At 40.5% G+C, this 21146-nt stretch overlaps 1 protein-coding gene and 1 long non-coding RNA gene across 14 annotated transcripts in view; one reads left to right on the forward strand and one right to left on the reverse strand.

The window, feature by feature from the left end:
• Positions 1-21146, reverse strand: part of PLEKHA7 (pleckstrin homology domain containing A7) — a 147597-nt gene that overhangs the window by 84087 nt on the left and 42364 nt on the right. For 2 of the 13 annotated variants that reach the window (XM_077930906.1, XM_077930904.1), the window contains exon 1: positions 15452-15863. The exons of the other annotated variants lie outside the window; for them this stretch is intronic. In XM_077930906.1, the coding sequence (XP_077787032.1) occupies positions 15452-15522 (71 nt within the window). In that variant the 5' untranslated portion in view covers positions 15523-15863. Of the gene's footprint in view, positions 1-15451; positions 15864-21146 lie in introns of those variants that run through there. 13 annotated transcript variants of the gene reach the window in all.
• Positions 14022-16113, forward strand: LOC144328277 (uncharacterized). Its single transcript, XR_013393486.1, has 2 exons — positions 14022-14157; positions 15845-16113. It is a non-coding gene; the product is annotated as an uncharacterized LOC144328277 (long non-coding RNA).

The following is a 21146-nucleotide window of genomic DNA, read 5'->3' on the forward strand; positions in this document are numbered from 1 at the left end:
TTCAAATATATTCTAGAAATATCAAGTAAATTCTACACTTGAAAAAGTTCCTGAACGTTAACATTTCCTAAAATCAGCAGATGTTTAAATTCATGTGCACTCTGATCACACGTTAGTAGAAATATTCATCGTGTTCACTGAATACAATTAACATAACACAGTTTAATCCTATATATATTTGTAAAATACTCAAACTCAACAATGAGATTAAAGAAAAAAGAAAAGGAAAACCACTATGCACGAGTCATTAGCTATGAATTACAACTTCAATAAGTACCAGAAGGTGGAAAAGTAGATAGAAATCAGTTCTGTTAGAAAGGTGAATGATCTATAAATTAGCTTTCCTCTTATACTGGAAGACCAGCTAATCCCTATGACCCTGTTTGGACAGTTATATGTCAGTTTATTAAAATGAAGCCTCCATTGGATAGCTCAGTTAGTAGAGAATAAGACTTTTAATCTCAGGGCTCTGGCTTTGAGCCCCACAAAAAGATTCCGGCATTGAAGTGGGTTGGACTAGATGACCCTCTTGATCCCTTCCAACTCCACAATTCTATTATTCTAAGCATGCACAAGTTTTTATTTGTTTATATTTATTTATAAAAGTATTTATATACCACTAATTACAAGACATCTCAAGTTGCTTGTGTACTAAACCCCTTCACTACTGCCTTCAGGCAAGCTGTGATTAAACCAGAAATGCTAACTCAACCATAGCTTCCCACTTCATTCAAGCCAAAAGCCTATGGATACTAACTTTGAAACAAGCCAGGAATTTAAACCAGCTTCAGAACTGTGGGGTTTGAGATCCTGGCTTATTCTAAGGCTCATAACCCTGGTTCCCCCGTTGAGATGGATGAGGAAGTATGGCTATTTAGAAATTTTCTGTTTAATTGCATCTAATGGGATGATGAAATGGACTACACAGATGGGTAAAAGGCTCATGCATATCTTGACTAAATAACGGGCTTAAGAATCCAATACATGGTTTCCAAACACAGCTTTTCTCTGTATAGCTTTAAGGTAACTGTGAAAAAATAAATTTCTCGACGCTGAACCCATAAAACATCTGCTGCCCTAAAACAATGGCTCAGGATTTGAGTGTTTGATCTAGGGAAGGGTTTGTACCAACACCTGACCAATGAGGAGTTTGTCAGCAAATGGCAGAAAACCATGGCTAGAAAAGCCACCCCCCAAAAAAACTTTATTACCTGGGTTATAAAGGTGCCCTAAAGACATTAAAGCAAAGATTATGGGATAATACACACAGTGACTTGCGATCTCGATCAAACGCAGTCCGTTGGCAGTAGGAGTACAATACGGGCATGTCTTTAAAAACCTGACAGTTCCAAATTATCGAAGGTTATTCACCAAAGCCAGTGTAAATGTCTTTCCTTCTGCAGTGTTGGATGGCAGGTGAACAGGAGTTCCCTACCAGGACAGACTTTGCTCGTGTGCTCAAGACATCGATTCTATAAAACATATTTTGCTGCACTGTGTAAAATATGAGCAAGCCAGGGTTGAACTGATATTACCCTTGCTGGTACCTTTCCCGGGAAAATCAGAGGCTCACTATGTTAGGTTCCTATTGGAAAACCGGACAAATGCTAGAACATTAGCAGTGGCAAAGTTTTTATCGGTGGTTGCAAGAACCAATGATCCCTATCTTTAAGTCTGAACAAAATGCTTGTTTAACCTGGAGGTAGGCTGTCTGAATTGTGCATTGCTTTGTAACGATTTATTGGGTCTCTAGACCATAATAAAGATTGATGACTGATGATGATAAAACATCCAGAACAAGAAGATAGTGTCACTCTCCACAGCTGACCTACTAAATATTTTTTTTAAAAGTTGATATTTTCATGTAGCCATGAAAGAATAAATTAGAAAAGACATGGTTGATTAAAACAAGGAGTTGCACTCTACTTGAATAGAATTTTTACAAATTACAAATGATAGTAATAAATTTCATTTTATTTAAACAGAAAGTTATTTCAAGGAAATTGATTTTAAGCAATATATTACATGTCATCTCCATATCAGAAGGAAGGCTGACAAAAGAAATCCTAATCCTTGAAGAGGCTGCATGGCATATCAGACTAAGACTGCAGGCTCAAATCCCCACTTGGCAATGAAACTCAGTGGGTGACCCTGGGCCAGTCGCTCTTTCTCAGAGTTGCTGTTTGAATAAAACCAGCAGGAAAAAGCACTATGCTTCAAGCTCCTTGGAGGAAAGGTAGGATATAAATTTAATAGATCAAATCCAAGTTAAGATACACATCTAGTATGTCCTTAGAATGGAAAATCCCATAGTTCAAGAGAAAGTTGAGGCTGAATTCCCATACGGTTTATGAGGACATAAGATGCTGGACTTGATAGACCTGTGGTCTGATTCAGCAGGGTTCTTGTGAGTCCCATAAAGCAAAGTGTTTAGATGAACAGCTGGAGGAGACTCCTGAGAGTCCCATGGACTGCAAAACCTATCCATTCTTAAGGAAATCAGCCCTGAGTGCTCACTGGAAGAACAGATCCTGAAGCTGAGGCTCCAATACTTTGGCCACCTCATGAGAAGAGAAGACTCCCTGGAAAAGACCCTGATGTTGGGAAAGATGGAGGGCACAAGGAGAAGGGGACGACAGAGGATGAGATGGTTGGACAGTGTTCTCGAAGCTACTAACATGAGTTTGACCAAACCGCAGGAGGCAGTGGAAGACAGGAGAGCCTGGCGTGCTCTGGTCCATGGGTTCATAAAGAGTCGGACATGACTAAATGACTAAACAACAACAAGCAGCATGTTAGGAAGCAATTGCATAAAAGTTTAAAATGTTATCATGCTGATCACAGCAAATTAACAACAAAATCTCACATATTTCAGTACTGTATACCAATAAGCAAATTTAAATGACATTTTAAAGTGCCCATTGTACAGAAGTCTACAATTTTATTCTGCAAACTATTCTCAATGAAGTTTTAATTATTCTCGTTAGCACTTACTTATTTTTATATTGCCACTCAAATATCACCATGGTAACACAAAAATCTTCTCATGATCAAAAAGGCAATGGACATTTTGCTTACTGCCATCCATCCTGCAATTTGAATGAAAACGTTTGAACAAAAGTTTGCCAGAAATGAAGAGGCAGTAAATACTAATTAAGATTTAAAAAGTAAAGTTGTACTCTTCCTAATAGTTTTATTCTTTGCAACTTTTAAGAAATTTGTATCTAATACTACTGTGGATGTGATCTGCTGGCTGTTAACATCTGAGGGACAAACTAGACATTGTCCTCATTTACATGCAATGCCAATCTAAATCATAGCTTAGTGCAAGTGAACAAATGTGTGGACTCCCCAAAAGGATATTGTGGCCTCTTTGCTTCTCCCCATTTTGCTAATGTGCTGCAATGAGCTAAGCCTTTGTTTGGCTTAGCATGTTGTCCAAACCTTCGGTCACTGTTTAGCTCTCCCACACAAACCACAAGCTGTAAAACATAGGAAAAACCTTGTCTGAAGAGAGCTAAATCATGATTCTGCGTTTGGACAGCTCACCAAGCGAAACCATGGCTTAGCTCATGCAGCGCTTTCTAGTGATCTCATGTCATCAACTGGTACATGGGCTCCTACCTCTCCACTTGAAAAGGAAGGTTTGGCATTTCAGCATTATGTCCAAGGCCACATTGCAGCCATGTTAGCCAGATGACAACTACTGTAACATGACACAACCCAAATTCCATGAACTACATTTCCAAGGACTCCTGGCTGCTGGGATGCTGTTGAGGGCCTATGCAGTAAATTCTGTTGCTGTACTAACAGTATCTATTGCCACATAAATACAGATTTATATAAATGTGTAAACATGTGTGTTGTGTTCGCCATAAACCATATTACATCTTCTAAGGAGGCATCTGTTTGAAGTATCAAACTAAACAACCATGAAACTAGTTCCATGAGCCAAGGTGGCTTTAGACCTCACTGTCAGCATCCAGCCCCATGCTGCATGCGGTTTGGTTGTTCAGTAAAAAAAAAAAGCCATATCTCACACATAAATATGCAGTGTCAGTAACAGGCTCTTTGTCTGGCCATGTTCAGCAAGTCAAGTGGAATAAAAGACTTGTCGCATGCAGTCATCCTTTGAACCAGACAAAATAGTCAATTCCTGGATGTCCTCCACACATTTTTGTAAACTTTTATTAGGAGCACTATCAGATCTCCAATGTGGTGGAGTTTGAATTGTGGAAATACAATTTATGGGGAGCCTACCAGTTATTGTGTATTGCCCATAACGACAGCATACATTACTTTGTGGTAAATCATATTCACCCCAACACTGTCCTCCTGCCAGTCACTAACTGAGACGAATATTGCTGCATTCTGGAAGTTGCATACTGATGCAAAAATTTCATATTTTCTCTGGATGTAGCTGCATACTGCTAGGAATGCTCCACTCTTCTTAAAAGTAGCTTGTTTGCTCACTCCTCTGCAATAAATATTTATTTTCCACTGGATGTTACAGCTGACTAATGAATGCTTTTAAAATGCAGGACACTCTGTATATGGTGTTATCTGTCAGTCAGCTTTTTGAAAGAGCAGAAAAATCTCAGCGCTGAACTGAAAATTGGTGAAAGTTAGGATCTATTAATACCTGCTAGGAGTAATTTTCTCTTTTTAAATGGCAGGTAAAAACCACTTCCTCCTGTGGTTTTGTGGCTGCACTTTGTCAGGTTGCTGCCTTCCAATGAGTCAGTGTTAGGATCCCCTAGCAAGTATCTATTAGTTTGCAGTCTGCTTCTTCCATCCGCTGACCACTGCTACTCATAGGCAGAGGGACCGCAAAAAGAAACTATAAAGAAGACAGGTTTGATAACTTGAAAGCAGGACTTCTAAGGCTGCACATGTACATATTCTGCCCGTAGACAACTGATCCACACACAAAACTGTTCTTCATATTTGATCTTGACCCTTCTTCCCTTTTGTTTAGAATTAACAGTTCACTGTTTCTGAATCCATGAAGGGGGTGGGGAGTATGTTCTGTTATGTCTGTTATATCAGAGGAAACTGATATATCCTTCATTAATATAGAATATGACTAGGTCTCATGGCTTGGTCCTCAGGCACTGTCACTAAAGGGGACACAGGTGTATCAGAAATGCAGGTGTCTCATTAACAAAGCCAGGGGGTGGGGAGCCTTCACCAATTCATGCTGTTGGATATTTCAGGCAGTGATGGAGGGCTATTCTACAGCATTTTTTCTTCCACATACTCTATGTGAAGCTAAAGAATGGAGAAACACAGCTGTGTTGGCTGATGCTTGTTTTCTCCTGGACAACAATACGTACTATAGAAAGGATGATTCCATACCAGAAACTATCAACTGTATTTCAATCTTCTTAATCATTATGAAGAAAAAAGGGACACCTTGGATCTCACATGCTGTAACTCAGGGATGGATTAGCCTGAGTTCCACATTCTCATCTCGGCAACTTTCTTGGGACTATAGGCCAGTGGTGGGCAGGACCAGAGGGGAAAGTATGTGGAGCAAAAATGTTACTTTCACCTCTGTGCAGCAGGCTAGATTCTATACACACGCAAACACACAGCACTCTATCCCACCGCTCAACAACTTAGAGGCATTATCAAAGTTCAAGGACATGTTCTCACCAGACACACTCAAGAAGGGTGCAAAGCAGAGCCAATAAGGCTTGGGGAAAGTCCAAAGGGCTAGACAGAGAGGCCTGGAGGGTCACAGTTGGCCTCTGGGTCTGAGGTTCCCCATCTGTGCTATTAAGTGTTTAGCCAACTTTGCTTAAATCAGAGCTTTGACCTTTGCATTTACAAAGCCAAATGCAGTTTGGTCTGATAGGTGCTTGCCAATTCCTCACCCCACCATAATTTTGCAAAACCAGGTGTATTGAGTCTCTGGTGACCTAATGTGCTATGTGTGGCTTGATGAGTCACAAGTAAGGTCAGGTTGGCTGCCATGTTTCAAGTTCAAATACACACACACACCAAAAACTTGGAGTTCTGTAGGTACAACAATAGTTCCAAGCAGCCCCAAAGGAGGCTTTATCTTTCCACCGACCCCTGTTCTCATTGTCACTCCACTTTGTGTTCAGCTGTTTGCCTGCTGATCTGAGTGCTGAAAAGAGGAAGTGGAAAGAGGAAGAGGGAAAGAGATGGTCTTTTAACGTCCTATTTCTGACAAAACAGTGGGGGCTTCATGGACAACCTGGGCAAGCCCTCGAGGTTGCTATTGCACTTGCAGGTGTGCCATATATGGGACACCAAGGGTAGGGAGAAAGCTTCATTAAAATTTCATTTTATTCTTATACTTCCAGAGTCACTTTCATACTCTGTAACTGCAGAACCTAGCCTTTCAATACTTTTAGGACTTAGGAACTTGATGTAGATTTTATTAGGCTTAAACAGGTCTCCTCCAAGAAACTGTGGTGCCTAAGGTAGAATAACTAATGGAGACCCCATTCCAGGCAGCAAAAATGAATCAAGCAAGTTATAACTTGCCCTTTAATGGAACTTTACTTAAATGCAGGGCTGAGCCAGGGATTAAGTGGGAGTATCAGAAACCATATATTGTATGGAAATCAATGACTGTTCTATCTACTCAAGAAAATGATAGATCATGAACAGTTATGGGCCTCTGAGACCCAAAGACCATAAAACGGAGTAGAAATTAAGGTTAAGAAATTTGAGATATTTCTGTTCAATGAACTATCAGTGTTGAAAACTTATTTATTTCTTAGTACTTTAAGTCAACAACAACAAATTCAATATATCACTAATAAACAGAGTAATACGTCTGATTTTTTAAAAGTCATCATTTGTTATTTCTAGGCATGAAGCAAATGAAGTGAATATTCAGATTTCTTTTCTTTTCTTCTTGCACAAGCAAACAAAGTGGGTACCATATATTTTTAAGAAATGTTTTGACCAACTGTTCTGGAAATGTTGTAGTAACTGTAACTGAAATTTTTAGTTAGCCAAAATGCAGTAAAATATAGTTTTATAGCTCCTTCTATTAAAAGAGTATTAGATGTGTGCTGCCCCACAATAAGTTTATGGAGAAAAAATATATCCATAATGTTAGTTAATTAATCATGGGAGTGTAGAGCAATACCCTCTACAGCAATACTGCTTTGCTTTATATTAATCTTTATTTTATTGAAGAGGAGTGTGAACAGAAGGCATTAAGTTCAGTGTTCCTTCTTTCCAAGCCCCATTTTGCCTGCTAGTATGATTTATAATAAAACACTGCATTTTCCAGTTGCATTAATCATAACTGTATTCTCACAGTAAGTTTCAGCTTGCACAGTATTTAGAACTGTAGTCAGGAGAAAGCCAAAAGGACAACATATAAGCAGAAACAAATCAAAATTCAACCTCTACCAATATACCAAACATCTTTCAACTTTGTGATTATTCTTTTAACGAAAGAGGAATGATGATATTGTGTGAATTCCTGAAGTGGGCATTACATTGCTCTTGAAAGAAAACCGTTCAAGTTCCCCAAGTGGGAGACAGAGAGGTGGTTTGGAATGAAGACTGAGGATTTCTACAAATGGTTAAACCCCTCTCCCCCTTTTACATTGTCTTGAGGACAATATTTTCCTGCAAAGTAGACTATTACAAATATTATTCCTAACATTATCTCCAATTGAGGAAGACGAGAAGATCTTGAGTTCTTCTGTGATGGAACGGAAATGTTATTATGTATTGAAATGAGTTATATATTTTGTTTTGCTGTGTTATTATGAAATTGTTACTATGTCATTGTTTTGCTTTTTTATTATGAGATTGTTTTTGTAGTGTTTGTTTGAAATGCATTACTGTTTCTTTGTCGTAAGCCGCTTTGAGCGTGATTTTTTTTTTGTGGGGAAGTGGCATACAAATAAAATGAATGAATGTCCGAGTGCAGATTTGGAGTCCCAGGTCCTAGTCTGAAACTCTAAAGCACCACACCACACTGGTTCACATAATTATCATGTGATTTCTGTAATACAATGTGAAACTTCATGCTCCCCCTCCATCCAGTTGGAGAGCCACTGTTGTAATACTCCCATAGTTTAAGAACTACTGTTGAAATTTCAAACTCTGATTCAATCGACTGAACTTCACAGTAATCCAGATCTCTCATGCTCTTTGATTTACAAATGACTAATAAAATAAACCGGAGGTCTATCCAACATGCTGAAGCTTCAAAATGCTCCTCTACTATTACTTTGCCTTTGAAGAGAATGTTCAAGTATTATTCCCTTCAAGCAAAATGAGTCTACTGTTTATTTTAAAGTACATTCCTGCTTAGCAAGTTATTTTTATAATATGCAACTGTTAACTGTGTTGTTTATTCTGTGAAGCCCAAATAAGTGCTGACATTTTAACTGTCTGCCAAAAACGTTTCTCAAAATCAATTTTCTGATTTGCCAGTAAAGTAATTATATCATATTTTATACCCTTTCATTAAATTACTTCTGTATGCAAAGCTTCAGCAGTGGATAAACTAGACTGTGCCACCTTCTTGCATTTTGATTTTATCTTATTTAATCCACTGTATGCACACTCATACTTGTAGAGGAAGGAATTATTCTTTCTGCATTAAAAGGACATAGAACAAATCCATGTTCTAACCAGTATAAAACTGCATGTTTCTAGGTTTATTGGATTAAAATACAGCTTTATCTGGTGGCCTAATGTTTCTCTATGTTTAATATTAAACTTTACATTCCCTACATATTCCCTATACAATCCATATATTCCTATGAATGCTTTATTTAAAATACTAGTGAAATGCCTGTCATGAAGACATGTGGGAAATGATATATATTGCATAGATGGATAGCACTGTCAGTGGGGTCAATAAAGGCTGATGAGCCTGCCTCTGTCAGAAGCAGAAAGACACAACTCCCAGATTTACTTCTGTTCTAGCTTCTGCTGAGAATAGCAGAAAAAGGAACTATGACAGAACCAAAAGTCAGAAAGTGAACAGGTCACAGTCTACTGAACACAGAAAGAATATAACTTATTTTCCATCTAAATATGTCAGTGTCAAACAAGGGAATTTCTCTTTGAATGAAACAGGTCTACTATCCCCAACTATGGAATGACTTCACTTTTGAAAAACCATGTTTAAAAAGTTTCATTCATCTTAACAACATATTCCAACACAATGCATGAAAAATCATGTTAATTATACAATCTTTCAAAATTCTGTGGCGTTTTTCAAAACTTCTGCATTGTGATGATGTTTTTATTATCTTCTCACATGCCAGTCTGGTTATTTTACTGAAGGGTGACCCAAAAATATTTTTCTCTTCTCCCACAACTGATACTGAACATTATGTGACAACTAAGTATGCACAGACCTCACTGAGGTATTTTTGAGGTATTTTTGCCTTCAAGCATTTTCTTCAAGCTTTCCTCCCTGACCGATTATCACATTTTCATACAGATTCAAATGTGCATTTGCAAAGCTCTATGTATTACTCTAGTTGCACACTACTGGTCTTGAAATTAGTTTTTTGGCTTTTTCTATCATATATACCTGTTGTGGATCGAGGGCCCGACCCCCGCTATGTGAAATAAATACACAAGGACACGTGATATAAGGTTAATGGGCAAGGAAAGGCCACAACTTTATTGATTACAGCAGTGAAAAGGTATTGGCTTAGGCATTGGATGACTATAGGAGGTGGGTTTATTCAACAGTAGGTGGAGCCTGTTGATGCCAATCCAACTATAGGCTCACCCCCTGATGTCACCGAGGGTCGTGCCATGGCCTCCCGCCAAGCAGGCATCAGACGGAATACACGACCGCCAGATTCCTTTAACGGAATAACCCACGGTAGATAGCATAGGCGATGGCCACACCTAGCCCTTGACACAGCACAACACATGAATCCAATGCCTAACCGCCACCCGAGCCGCAAAGGGGCTCGCCGCCAATACCCTCACAGCTGCAACCAATCCCTAATGCTACTAATGACGCTGTCCAACCAGATGTCATTCCCAATGTCTGTTAGATGAACTCCGTCATTCCGGTACAAGGCTTGGTCGCCAATCCGGATACAGTCATGAGAGATGACTCGGCCATACCAAAAGTGCACCCAACGGGCTATTGCACGATTCAAGAGTTTCCTGGATTTTTCAATGGCCATACAGTTCTGCACACCGTGCCACACAACTCTCTTCAGGAAGGAGGACCAGAACACCGTTGTTCCGGGACACAAGGCAGCAATCTCATCCAAATCTCTTTTTATGTGCCACGACAAGTCCACACTTCTTCTGCTAACAAGGTCATTTTCCCCTAATTGAAGGATAAGGATGTCAGGAGGGCCAAACGCGGCAACTCTTCCTCTCAGCAATGGCATAAGCAATGCCTCGTCTCAAAAACCAGGAAACTTGCACTCAGCAATGGCATAAGCAATGCCTCGTCTCGAAAACCAGGAAACTCGCACTCAGCAATGGCATAAGCAATGCCTCGTCTCGAAAACCAGGAAACTTGCACTCCAGGTGGCAATCCAAGGTTATGGCTGAGCTCTTGACTCGCTGAGGGACGACGACGAATGAGGAGGAGGCGGAGCTGGAGCCGCAGCATTAAGCTGCTACACACGCCCCCCGGAGGCACCTGGTTGGCTGCCTCCGGTGGGCGTGGGCGCCAGCCAGGTAAGGAGGAGAGGGGGCTAAGGCCCCCTACCAGGGGCGGAGCTCGGTCTCCCGCCCACAACCACTCCCCTCTCTTCCAGGGAGGAGAGTCTTTATCAAAAGGGAAAAGGGTGGCGCTGTGGTCTAAAGCACTGAGCCTCTTGGGCTTGCTGATCGGAAGGTCCCCGCAATTCGAATGCCCGCGACTGGGTGAGCTCCCGTTGCTCTGTCCCAGCTCCTGCCAACCTAGCAGTTTGAAAGCATGCCAGTGCAAGTAGATAAATAGGTACCGCTGCAGCGGGAAGGTAAATGGTGTTTCCATGCGCTCTGATTTCTATCACGGTGTCTCATTGCACCAGAAGCGGTTTAGTAATACTGGCCACGTGACGCAGAAAGCTGTCTGTGGACAAACACTGGCTCTCTTGGCCTAAAAGTGAGATGAGCACCGCAACCCCATAGTCGCCTTTGACTGGTCATAACTGTCGAGGGGTCCTTTACCTTTTTACTTTTACTTGTTATCAATGAAAAGGTGAGTTGTTATTTATAAGCCTGTTTTAGAACAAGAAGGGACGCGGGTGGCGCTGTGGGTAAAACTTCAGCGCCTAGGACTTGCCAATCGCATGGTCAGCGGTTCGAATCCCCATGGCGGGATGTGCTCCCATTGCTCGGTCCCAGCGCCTGCCAACCTAGCAGTTCGAAAGCACCCTCGGGTGCAAGTAGATAAATAGGGACCGCTTACTAGCGGGAAGGTAAACGGCATTTCCGTGTGCGGCTCTGGCTCGCCAGAGCAGCTTCATCACGCTGGCCACGTGACCCGGAAGTGTCTGCGGACAGCGCTGGCTCCCGGCCTCTAGAGTGAGATGAGCGCACAACCCTAGAGTCTGTCAAGACTGGCCTGTACGGGCAGGGGTACCTTTACCTTTACCTTTAGAACAAGGGAAAAATTAATGTAAGACAGGTCCAGAGGGTGGCAGCATCACAATGGGCATGTTCATTTGGAATGTTCTCCCTAGGGAGGCTCCCTTGACTCCATCATTACATATCTTTAGACACCAGGCAAAAATGCCTTTTTAGTCAGACCCTTTTAGCTTTCTATGGCTTTTTTGTGAGGGTGAAATGTTTTAGTGTACTGTAATTTAAAATATATATAGAGCGTGAATTAACTTTTAGGGTTTTTAATGCTGATTTTAATGTATGTATATGCTCATTTTTTGCTTAAAATACTGCAAGTTGCTTTGAGTTGATGTGGCAAAAAAAGGTACCAATAAATTTAAGAAATAAATAAATAATATTCCTCTGTCTAGAATCAGGACTATCAATTATATATTTCAATGAAAAATCCCAAACCATGTAAGGAAAGCTATTTATATATACAATTACTGTGATTCTATTTTCTTTATATTTGCTATTTGCATTTATTTTACTTTTTTGTAACCAAGTTGGTATGAGCAGCAAATGCTACATGGAACAACAGACAACCCTAAAATGTCTGTCCCAAAATGAACAAAGCCATAAAAGTCTTACCCGTCCCCCCCCCAAAAAATAGGCAACTCCTCAGTCACATAATTCATCTCAATAAAGCACCAAAAGTAATCCCCAATAATGACAAAACTAAGAAACCTGAATGCAATCAGTAATTAGGAGGCAGAAAACTTGACAAGGATTCAGTGTGGATTCTGCTAAAATTAAAAGGGAGCACAGAGAGACTTAGCAAATGTGTTAAGACAGCCTGCCTCCACTCCCATCTGAGACACCAAAAGCACAAACAGAAGCAGGGGGCGCTGTCTTAAAGCCCTCTGAAGAAAGTCTTCACAGCAGCCTCACTCCTCTAAAAACTGATCATTAAAACACTCTTTAAAGTAGCTACCCACTACGCACCTTTAAGACAGTGAAGAGACTCTCTTCAAGCGGAATGGGGGGGGGGTGTAACTTCTTTTCGGAACCCTTGGGATAACTCTGTGGCCCCCAGGTTGGGAACTACTGGTATAATCCATTGCATAGTTTTGTGTGTTTGAGTCCCAAATACCTACACTCAGTGTTATTTTTCTAGGAAGAGGTGTCGGAACTCACAACGAACACCTCCCTTGTTCTCTTACAATGGCAAAGGCGCCCACTTGAGAGGTTCTGGCAAGTTCTGGCTGAAAAAACCCCTGCCTACGATACTTCCAGACAACCAGACTAGGGAAGATAATCATAGTGCTCTTCTCATTCTGGAGAAGTCAAGTCATTCTAAAATATTTGCATAAAATGGGAATTGTGCACAGACAAGACATGAAGACCCATAATGTTGTTTATTGTATGTTGTACCCAACTAAGTTATACCATAAAATTAATGTATCTAATCTAGTCATGTCTATTAATTTCAATGAGACTTTTCTGAGTATGACTAACATTAGATACAAACCTGTGCTTTTAAAATACATAACTGAATGCTACTAGTCAGCTCTTTCATAGAAATTATATTCTGAAAGTTGGAATATAAATAATTGTGGTGGATAAATAACTAAAGTTTAAGACAGTCACAACTTCACTGATTAACATATGGAACTGCAGAAAGCTATGAGCTGATGAGTGAGACATGACTTCCAGTCTCCAAATGGATGACCCCATCCTGCATCAAAACCTTTTAGTTGTTGTTTATACTGCTCCTGAGTCCACACATCCAAAATGTGCTCAGAGATGCCTGTCAGAGCTGCACACCCAGACTAAGCAGTCTCCAAAAGAATGAAGACAGGGACATCTCAAAAGCAGGCAGCCAGATCATGCGCAGGCTGTGGCACCCAGGAGCTCAGAATGGCCCCTCACTGGCCTGGTTGTGCCCCTACTAACTACCCTCCCCGCTTCTGGATGGCTGTTTCATCAGTGGGCAGGTGGCAGCACCCCTTTTAGATGGGAGCAAAATGTGATTTCTACCTGTAGTGGTTGTCCACCTTCAGGTATAGGAACCTGATCCCCAACTCGCATAAGCATCTGCCATTAGTATGGCCAATGACCAGGAATGATGGTAGCAGAGGTTCAACATCATAAGTGGTGCCTCAATTACCAATGTCTCTAGTTCAATCTTATTCCTAAACCACACTGCTAAGCCAGCTGCAGCCTGATTTACATCCAAAAATTACCTTAGCCCTCCAGAAGCTCACACATGCTGTGTCTAATAGTGGAACACACACACACCACAAGCTGATTGCTAAGGCTAATTTGTTCATGAGTGGGCAAAATTCTTATTCAGACATCAATATGTGATCAGCTAGTCTCACACTGCTGAGGAAAAGTAAGCAATCTGATTGGCCACTCAGAACAGGATGTTAGACTAAATAGGCCTTGGTCTAATCCAATAGGACTCTTCTTATGTTCATATGTTAACAATGGAGAAATCCAGGATTTTAGTATAGCTGCAAATAGGTAGAAGCAAGTACCCTCGCAGACAAATGGCAGCAACAAAGGGCATGTGTTCCTCTCTTTACTATCAATGTACTTCAATAGGTTTCATCACCAGATAATGAGGTGAGTTTTCATGGGTTTCTTATCTCTGTAGACTCAAATGCCAATTACATTCCTTCAATATAGGAAGTGCCTAAGTCCTTCTCAGGCCATTTAGGGCTTTTATATACATATAAATAAATATATTTCCAGATAAATACTAGGGAGTCCTGCATTTAATTTTGAGTAGGCCTGCTTTGCTTCCAAACTAATGGGTAGTTCATCACCTGAGTTTGCTGTTAGTGGGAATGACCCACACTCTCTACACAATGCTCCTCATATGCCAGGTAGTGTAAGCTAACCATATTCACCATGATTCCTTCAGGGGATTTAATATTAGCGATCACAACTGCAAACATCCCAAGTCCTATCACCAGGTACATTCTTATGTTTAGACACATTAATTATTAACTTCCTCTTTTACTCTCTTCCTCAAACGCATTTCAAACACATGAGTAATTTTACAGAAACTCTGAACTCTAGTTTTCGCTTCTTTTTACAACCTTGCACCAGAAAGAGGCAAAGGTTTCAGATACAGACACAGTAAACAAAGACTGCATTCCTTTAAAAAGGTGTGCCAGAAACCAAAGACAGTTAGTGAAAGCTGAGAATGAAACTTGTTTAACTTCTATTTGTTCTTTATTACACTTCAGTCATCAACACAAGGAACATAATTTAACAGAAATCTTTGAACCTTCGAGCCATGTCACAACATGCCTGGAAAAGTTACATGAGAAACTATTTCTAAAGGCAATATTGATCTCTTGCTTAGCAGAGGAAACCACATACAAAAATGCAGGAATCATTCTTATCAGCATTCACTAATTTCCCCATATGTAAATATTTTGAACATGCCTTGCCCTATAGCTTTGAAAGTATAATCAAGTCACCAGAAAACTGATTTACCAGGATCATGTTCTCTGGGACTAAACAGGTTTCTTTTAATAAGAACCTAACAGCACTATAACAGACACATATTTGACACAGCATGACAAAACAACCATCCAAATGCACTAGAGACACTGTTTTAAAAAACTGAATGATAAACGATTCACTTTTGTTCCATTCAAAACATTAGGAAGCTTCAAATACCTGATCATGGAAACATCAGCTACCCGTTTAAAATGCAACATCTTTTTAAAACACTGAATAGAGATTAGCACAGAAAAGCACACCATAATTTTACCATTAAATATTGCCTTTGTTCTCCAGTTCTAAGTCTTTTCAGGCAAATGTTCATACTGCTATCCGTAAGAGAAGCACCACACTGCAGTTTTACAAAACTAAATACATATACTAAATCTAAACATGTACATACCTGCATGACACCTGGAAGAATGGATGTTCTGGCTGAGAAACAGAGTTTGAAAATCCAGCTTTACTCCCCATTGTGTTCGTGTACTAGAATCAGTTACATTTCTTTCATATTCCATACGTTAAAACCAGAGTATTAAAACACCCACATCCATCTGTACAGCAGCATTCAGCATCGTTCAGCAGCCTACTAAAAAAAGCCAAGAGCACTCTGAGCTGGTCTTAAAATTCTGACCGCATATCTGATTGCTTCTTCCTCAACGGCAAAATTTCCCACTATCAACAGTCTTCTAAATACTATATACCACAAAATATAGAAACATATGGTTGTATAAGCAAGGAACAAGCATCTTATTCCCAACTGGATATAAAATCTTGTACTGTATTCTTCTTTCAGAGACAAGGCTTGGAACGCTGTAACGAGAACAAGGGAGAGAAAAAGAGCGAGAGACCTGGTATCTTAAACAGCAGCCTGGTTTGGCTGTCAGCCAGCAACCAGCAGAACTTATTGCCAATGCTGCAAATCCCTCCTATCAGCTAATGAAGATCAAGACTGCAGGTGAAACATGATTTTTATCTCTATGACAAGGATTCCCTTGGAAATACAAAGATATATGACCTTGAATTCTGTAAAGGAAATTAAAAACAGCAACGATTTAAACCAAATGGCACCGTTTGTATAATATTATCTACCATAGCTAATGTTTCTGCATATCATAGCAATGCAAGAATTCACTGGGTTGAAGTCTTAAAAAGCACATAGAAGGGTTTAATTAGCTGCTTTTATTTTTAAAAAATGGTCATAAATTCCTACTGATTTCTATAAGATCACATATAAGCCATTTCAGACGAAAGTAATCATATCTGGAACTATCAAGAGAAAGTATGAGCAATAGTAAATTCGTCCATTTCAACCTCTTCTGCATTATCCAATGCCAATAAAACTTTAACATCACATACACAACAGTCAAAGACACTACTATGAGCACTTACATTCTGAACTGGCAGCAGGCTAGCAAACTGAAAGCACAGCCATGCCTGAAAATAGTGCTGGATTTAATATGCTAAGGAGGAATGCCATTCTAAAATATTCCTTACAAGACTGTGAGGTCTATACCATAGTTGTGGGAGGTTTTAAATTAATGCAGATAATTGGAGTAGGTGACAGAGGGTGCTGTGCATAGTCAATTGAACAGCACTGTATGCGGAAACCCAGGATGTATTGAGTTCTCACACAAGAAGGGCTTGGCTGAAGACTGCAGGCAAGACAAGTGAAAAATTCTCATTTCCCACCTTGCTGGGAGCAGTGGGGGGAGGCGTTCTCCCACAATTTGTGACTGTAGGGGATGATGAGGGTGCCTGGGATCTTGGGAGCCAATCAGCACCTAGCTAGGCTCCTGAGGGGCAGAATTCAATGTGGACCTGGGTGAGAACTTCTCCTATCCAGGTCCATTCAAGGGATGGTTTTAGGCATCTGTTGGTTGCTGGTTACAGGCAGGATGTGAATTTTCCTAAAGACAAATTGACTGGTTTCACCTACTTCATAGCAATGTTGCAACTTTTGGATGAAGAGGCATTGGGTTGGGTCCTTAGTTGTGACAGGCAGGAAAATGTCTCTGCTCACTTGGTTAAGATCATTCTCTGCTGGCACTGGGCGCCAGCCAGGCTGGCAAAAATTAATATCCCCCTTTCCCCTTTCCCCTTTCTGACAGATGTCAGGGGGTTCAGGAACTTATCCAGGGTTGGGTTTCCTTGGAATAAAGGACAACAGAAACTGTGGTGTCTTTACGCACAGTTTAGTTTATTTACACATATGTACAACCAGGGATGTGCTCTATGAGGAGCAGGCTTCAGGCACAAGGCTCATTGGCAGACCAACTCTGTGTTACAAAGGTGTCTGCAAACATGACATGAAGACTAGCAAACTTAAGCCTGCTGTGTGGGAAACCCTTGCAGATGACTGCAGTGCCTGGAGAAAAACAGTCAGGTTATGCATCCATAGCAATGACCAGAGAAGGGATGACTGCTGAGAGGAGCACAGAGAGAAGAAATCCCATGGTGCATCTGCAGCAGCACAACCAAACGCATTCATCTCCCCCAGCTGCAACAAAACATGTCTCTCCTGTATTGGTCTCCACATCCACAGCAAACACTGCTACTGTTTGACTTCACCCCCAAAGGTGTATTGTCTCCAGAGACAGACGGGTGACAACATCATACAACAGGCACCTAAGGAGTTCAAAACATTAATGCAGTAACAGATCTTGCTTCCCCACTAGGTTTCCAGGTGATCCCCAGAGCCCAGCAGAGCAAATGTGTCTCTGTCTCTTTAGCTGCTGCGTGCTTTCTTGCTCAACTGACAAACACTAGCTATTGTCCTTCTAAGTGACAACCGGTAAAGAGGGTACCCACCCATTTGCCCAGAGGATACCATCACTTATTAGGACTCATCCACACTTCTGCTTGCCCCATGCCTTGAGCAGTTTTGCCTTTGCCCTGTCACTTTCCCCTAGAAAACCTGCTTTTTGGCGCTAAATTGGAACAAATGGCAATCTGTGGCAAATCTGGTTGCTGTTTGTTCCAATTCAATGCTAAACTGTGGATTTTTGGGGGGTGGGGGGGAACAAAAGGATGTGCGGGTGAACCCTAAGTAGTAGCTCTTGCAGCCCAGGGCATTCTTTTTGGATGCTGATCATGGTGCTTAACTGCTCAGCCCAACAGTCATTGCCTACACGAAGGGAGTGATTTAGCAAGCTGACCAAAAAACCCCAAACCTATACCTACTCTGATCCATGATATCATATCAAAATTTTAAAGACGGCCTACAGCTCTTTTTGCCTGAGGCTGTTATTCAAAACATCTTGGTTAAAATTAATCTTCCTCAAGTATGACCAGAAAGCCAATTTTAGAAAAATTAAAGTGAGACCAAACATAGTAACCTTTTTAAATCTTCAAGTTTTACTTTACAAATAAAACTAAGACTGTATGCATTGCAAGTGAACTCCCAAAATATTCTTCCCTAAACAATATGAGTGAAATAATTTAAAATCATTTCACATTCCCACACATGCCAGCATTAATAACACAAACTTAAACTGGACAGATGAAACTAGGTTTCCAGACTGTCAACTGATGAGTCATGCCATCCATAAGAGTTGTAGATTAAACCTTTGACACTTTCCTTAAAGTTATTTCATCGCAGTACTATCTGTTCAGACACAATTAGAAAAGTTGAATATTATATGTCATTAAAAAACGTAAGTGTCTGAACTTAAGTACTGTAATGTCATTTTAAGTGTTCAAAGTTTTTGTATCACTTTCAAGTCTCAAAGTCTTTCATATGCATTATATAACTGTAATCCTTGCAACAACACTGCAAGATAAACTAGTATTATTCTCCATATGCTGACTGCTGAGGGAAATTGGCTTATCCAAGCCCATATTGTGAGCACACAGGAAATAAAATATTTCATCCAAGGACTTCCTGATTAGTACCTCAGTCTTTTAACCTCTTACTTCACCAGCACTGTCAATATACTCTGAAAATTGTGTACTCTTCTATAAAGTATGTTAAACCAACTTATACAACAAAAAGCTGCTGTATTCATGTAGTCTCTGTCTGAAAATCCACCATGGTGGAAGTCCACCATTTGCCTATTTAGCATTTGCTTTACAAGCAAAGTTGCTCAGATTCTGCTGTACTTAAGGCTCTAGTTTAAATGCTGAGGTTGTCATAGAATCATAGAATTGCAGAGTTGGAAGCGACTCTGAGAGTCACCTAGTCCAACCCCATGCAATGCAGGAATCTCAACTAAAAATTAAAAACCTCCAGTGAAGGAGAGCGTCTGTTCTACTATGGAACAGCTCTTACCATCAGAAAGGTGAGTCCAGCACCTTCTGAGGGAGTCCGGAGGACTTGAACTCACTTCTGCCTGCTTATTTTGACTGGTTTCAGCTGGTCCACCATAAAGATATAGGGTATAATTTGAAGTCAGACTAAGGCTTTCCCAAACAAAAAATCTCCTTTCTCTCTCACCCCCGTGCGTTCTGTTCTGAGAGTTCTTCCAACCAGATTAGGGGAGAGCATGAAGCAAGGAGAAGGGAAGTCCCATGCACTACAGGAACTCATTGTGCTGGCTTGTGATAACGTGATAACTTAGTTGAATGTAGCCTATAATGTCAATCATTTTCCTGTATTGGCAGGTTGAACTAGATGAGCTTTGAGATCCCTTCCAACTGTATGATTTTGTGTGGTTGAAAGCAACTAGTAGATTCAGAAGAACCAACAGGATGCATTCCTCCTGATTTAAGATAATCCACAGGAGCACCAGGGCAGTTTCAGTTCCAAACCTGGGTAAAAGTAATCAATATAACTGAAGAATATCTGGAGTTCAGATGTCACAATATGTTCTATGATTCCTCCAAGTGGACTAAAGTTTGCTGGTGCTTCCATTTTTTAAAATGGGAAGCATGGCATCTTGTTAGTCCATAGGGGTCACCTACTCTGTCATTTATTATTTTTAGTAGCAGATCTGATTAGCCAAGGTGGGCACTGATGGAAAAAAACTAGTTGTGGATATCACATATCCAAAAATTTTGTCCACAGCTCCAGGTTGCACAAACTGAAAGATATCAAGAATCCAAACACACAAGGACTAGCGGAAATTCAATCACATCCAAATCTATATCTGGAGTGAAAATGCCCTCCAAATCAGAATAGTTGCAAATGATCTAATCTGTAATGTGTGAAGCATATGAGTCACAGCAGAGCAGAGGGTGTGTAAAGGGCTCCTAACCACACAGGACAGTTTCTGTGAATGGCACTACATTCACCCAATGGCAAAAGATCGACACCATACCATATTTGACAACGTAATTGCCACAGTCTATAGTTTTCATCATGAGCCTTCTATCACTGCCACGGTCTTCACTGCCCCCAAGCTCCTCAGAAAACAAAGGGGATCCTTGGGCTCTAGCCAGTAGAAAATTCTAAGCATGATTGTACCAAATGCTTAGGCCACTTTTCAGGAGGTAAACTAGGCTTTCTACAGTATTACCAGCTATGCCTGCAGAGTAATGAATCCATCAGAGCCATCTAAGAACCATAATAATCTTTCAGCATCCAAGGCAAACATTATTGATGGATGCCCTCCCAATCACTGCAGAATTACTTTCATTTCATTTTCATCATATTCTTTATTAATCTTTATTAATCCAAAACATTTATTTTTATTCCACTGCTTTGGGTTAAAACCCAATGTTAACTTATGAATCAGGTTCTGTGAGATCCTGGGATAATCTGAAGAAAGATTTGCCCTACTTCCTAAACTGCTCCCAAAAAATAGTTCCTGGACAGGATTTCTTGTACTTTCCCCAGAGTTGCGTTCTCACCTCCTCTCCTTATTTATCTGCCTACCCCTCAAGGATCATTTTTCAGTTGTCTTTTCAACTTCTGAGCAGTCCATTCTCAGCACTGCCAACCCAACCGATTGTATGATATAAGCACAAAATTAATTTTTGGCACCTTAGCAGTTTGTTTAAACGCAGGTCTGGCTATGAGAACATAATTTGCTCCTGATAATTATTTTCAACTCTCTGACAATTCAGTTGTCTGATTATCCAGTTTTCCGATTATCTGATTATCCAATTCTCTGACTATCCGATTGACTCGCTGACTTTCTGCCACAGGTGGTTGGAAC

The sequence above is a fragment of the Podarcis muralis genome, chromosome 1, assembly GCF_964188315.1.
Source record: "Podarcis muralis chromosome 1, rPodMur119.hap1.1, whole genome shotgun sequence".
Lineage (NCBI taxonomy): Eukaryota > Metazoa > Chordata > Lepidosauria > Squamata > Lacertidae > Podarcis > Podarcis muralis.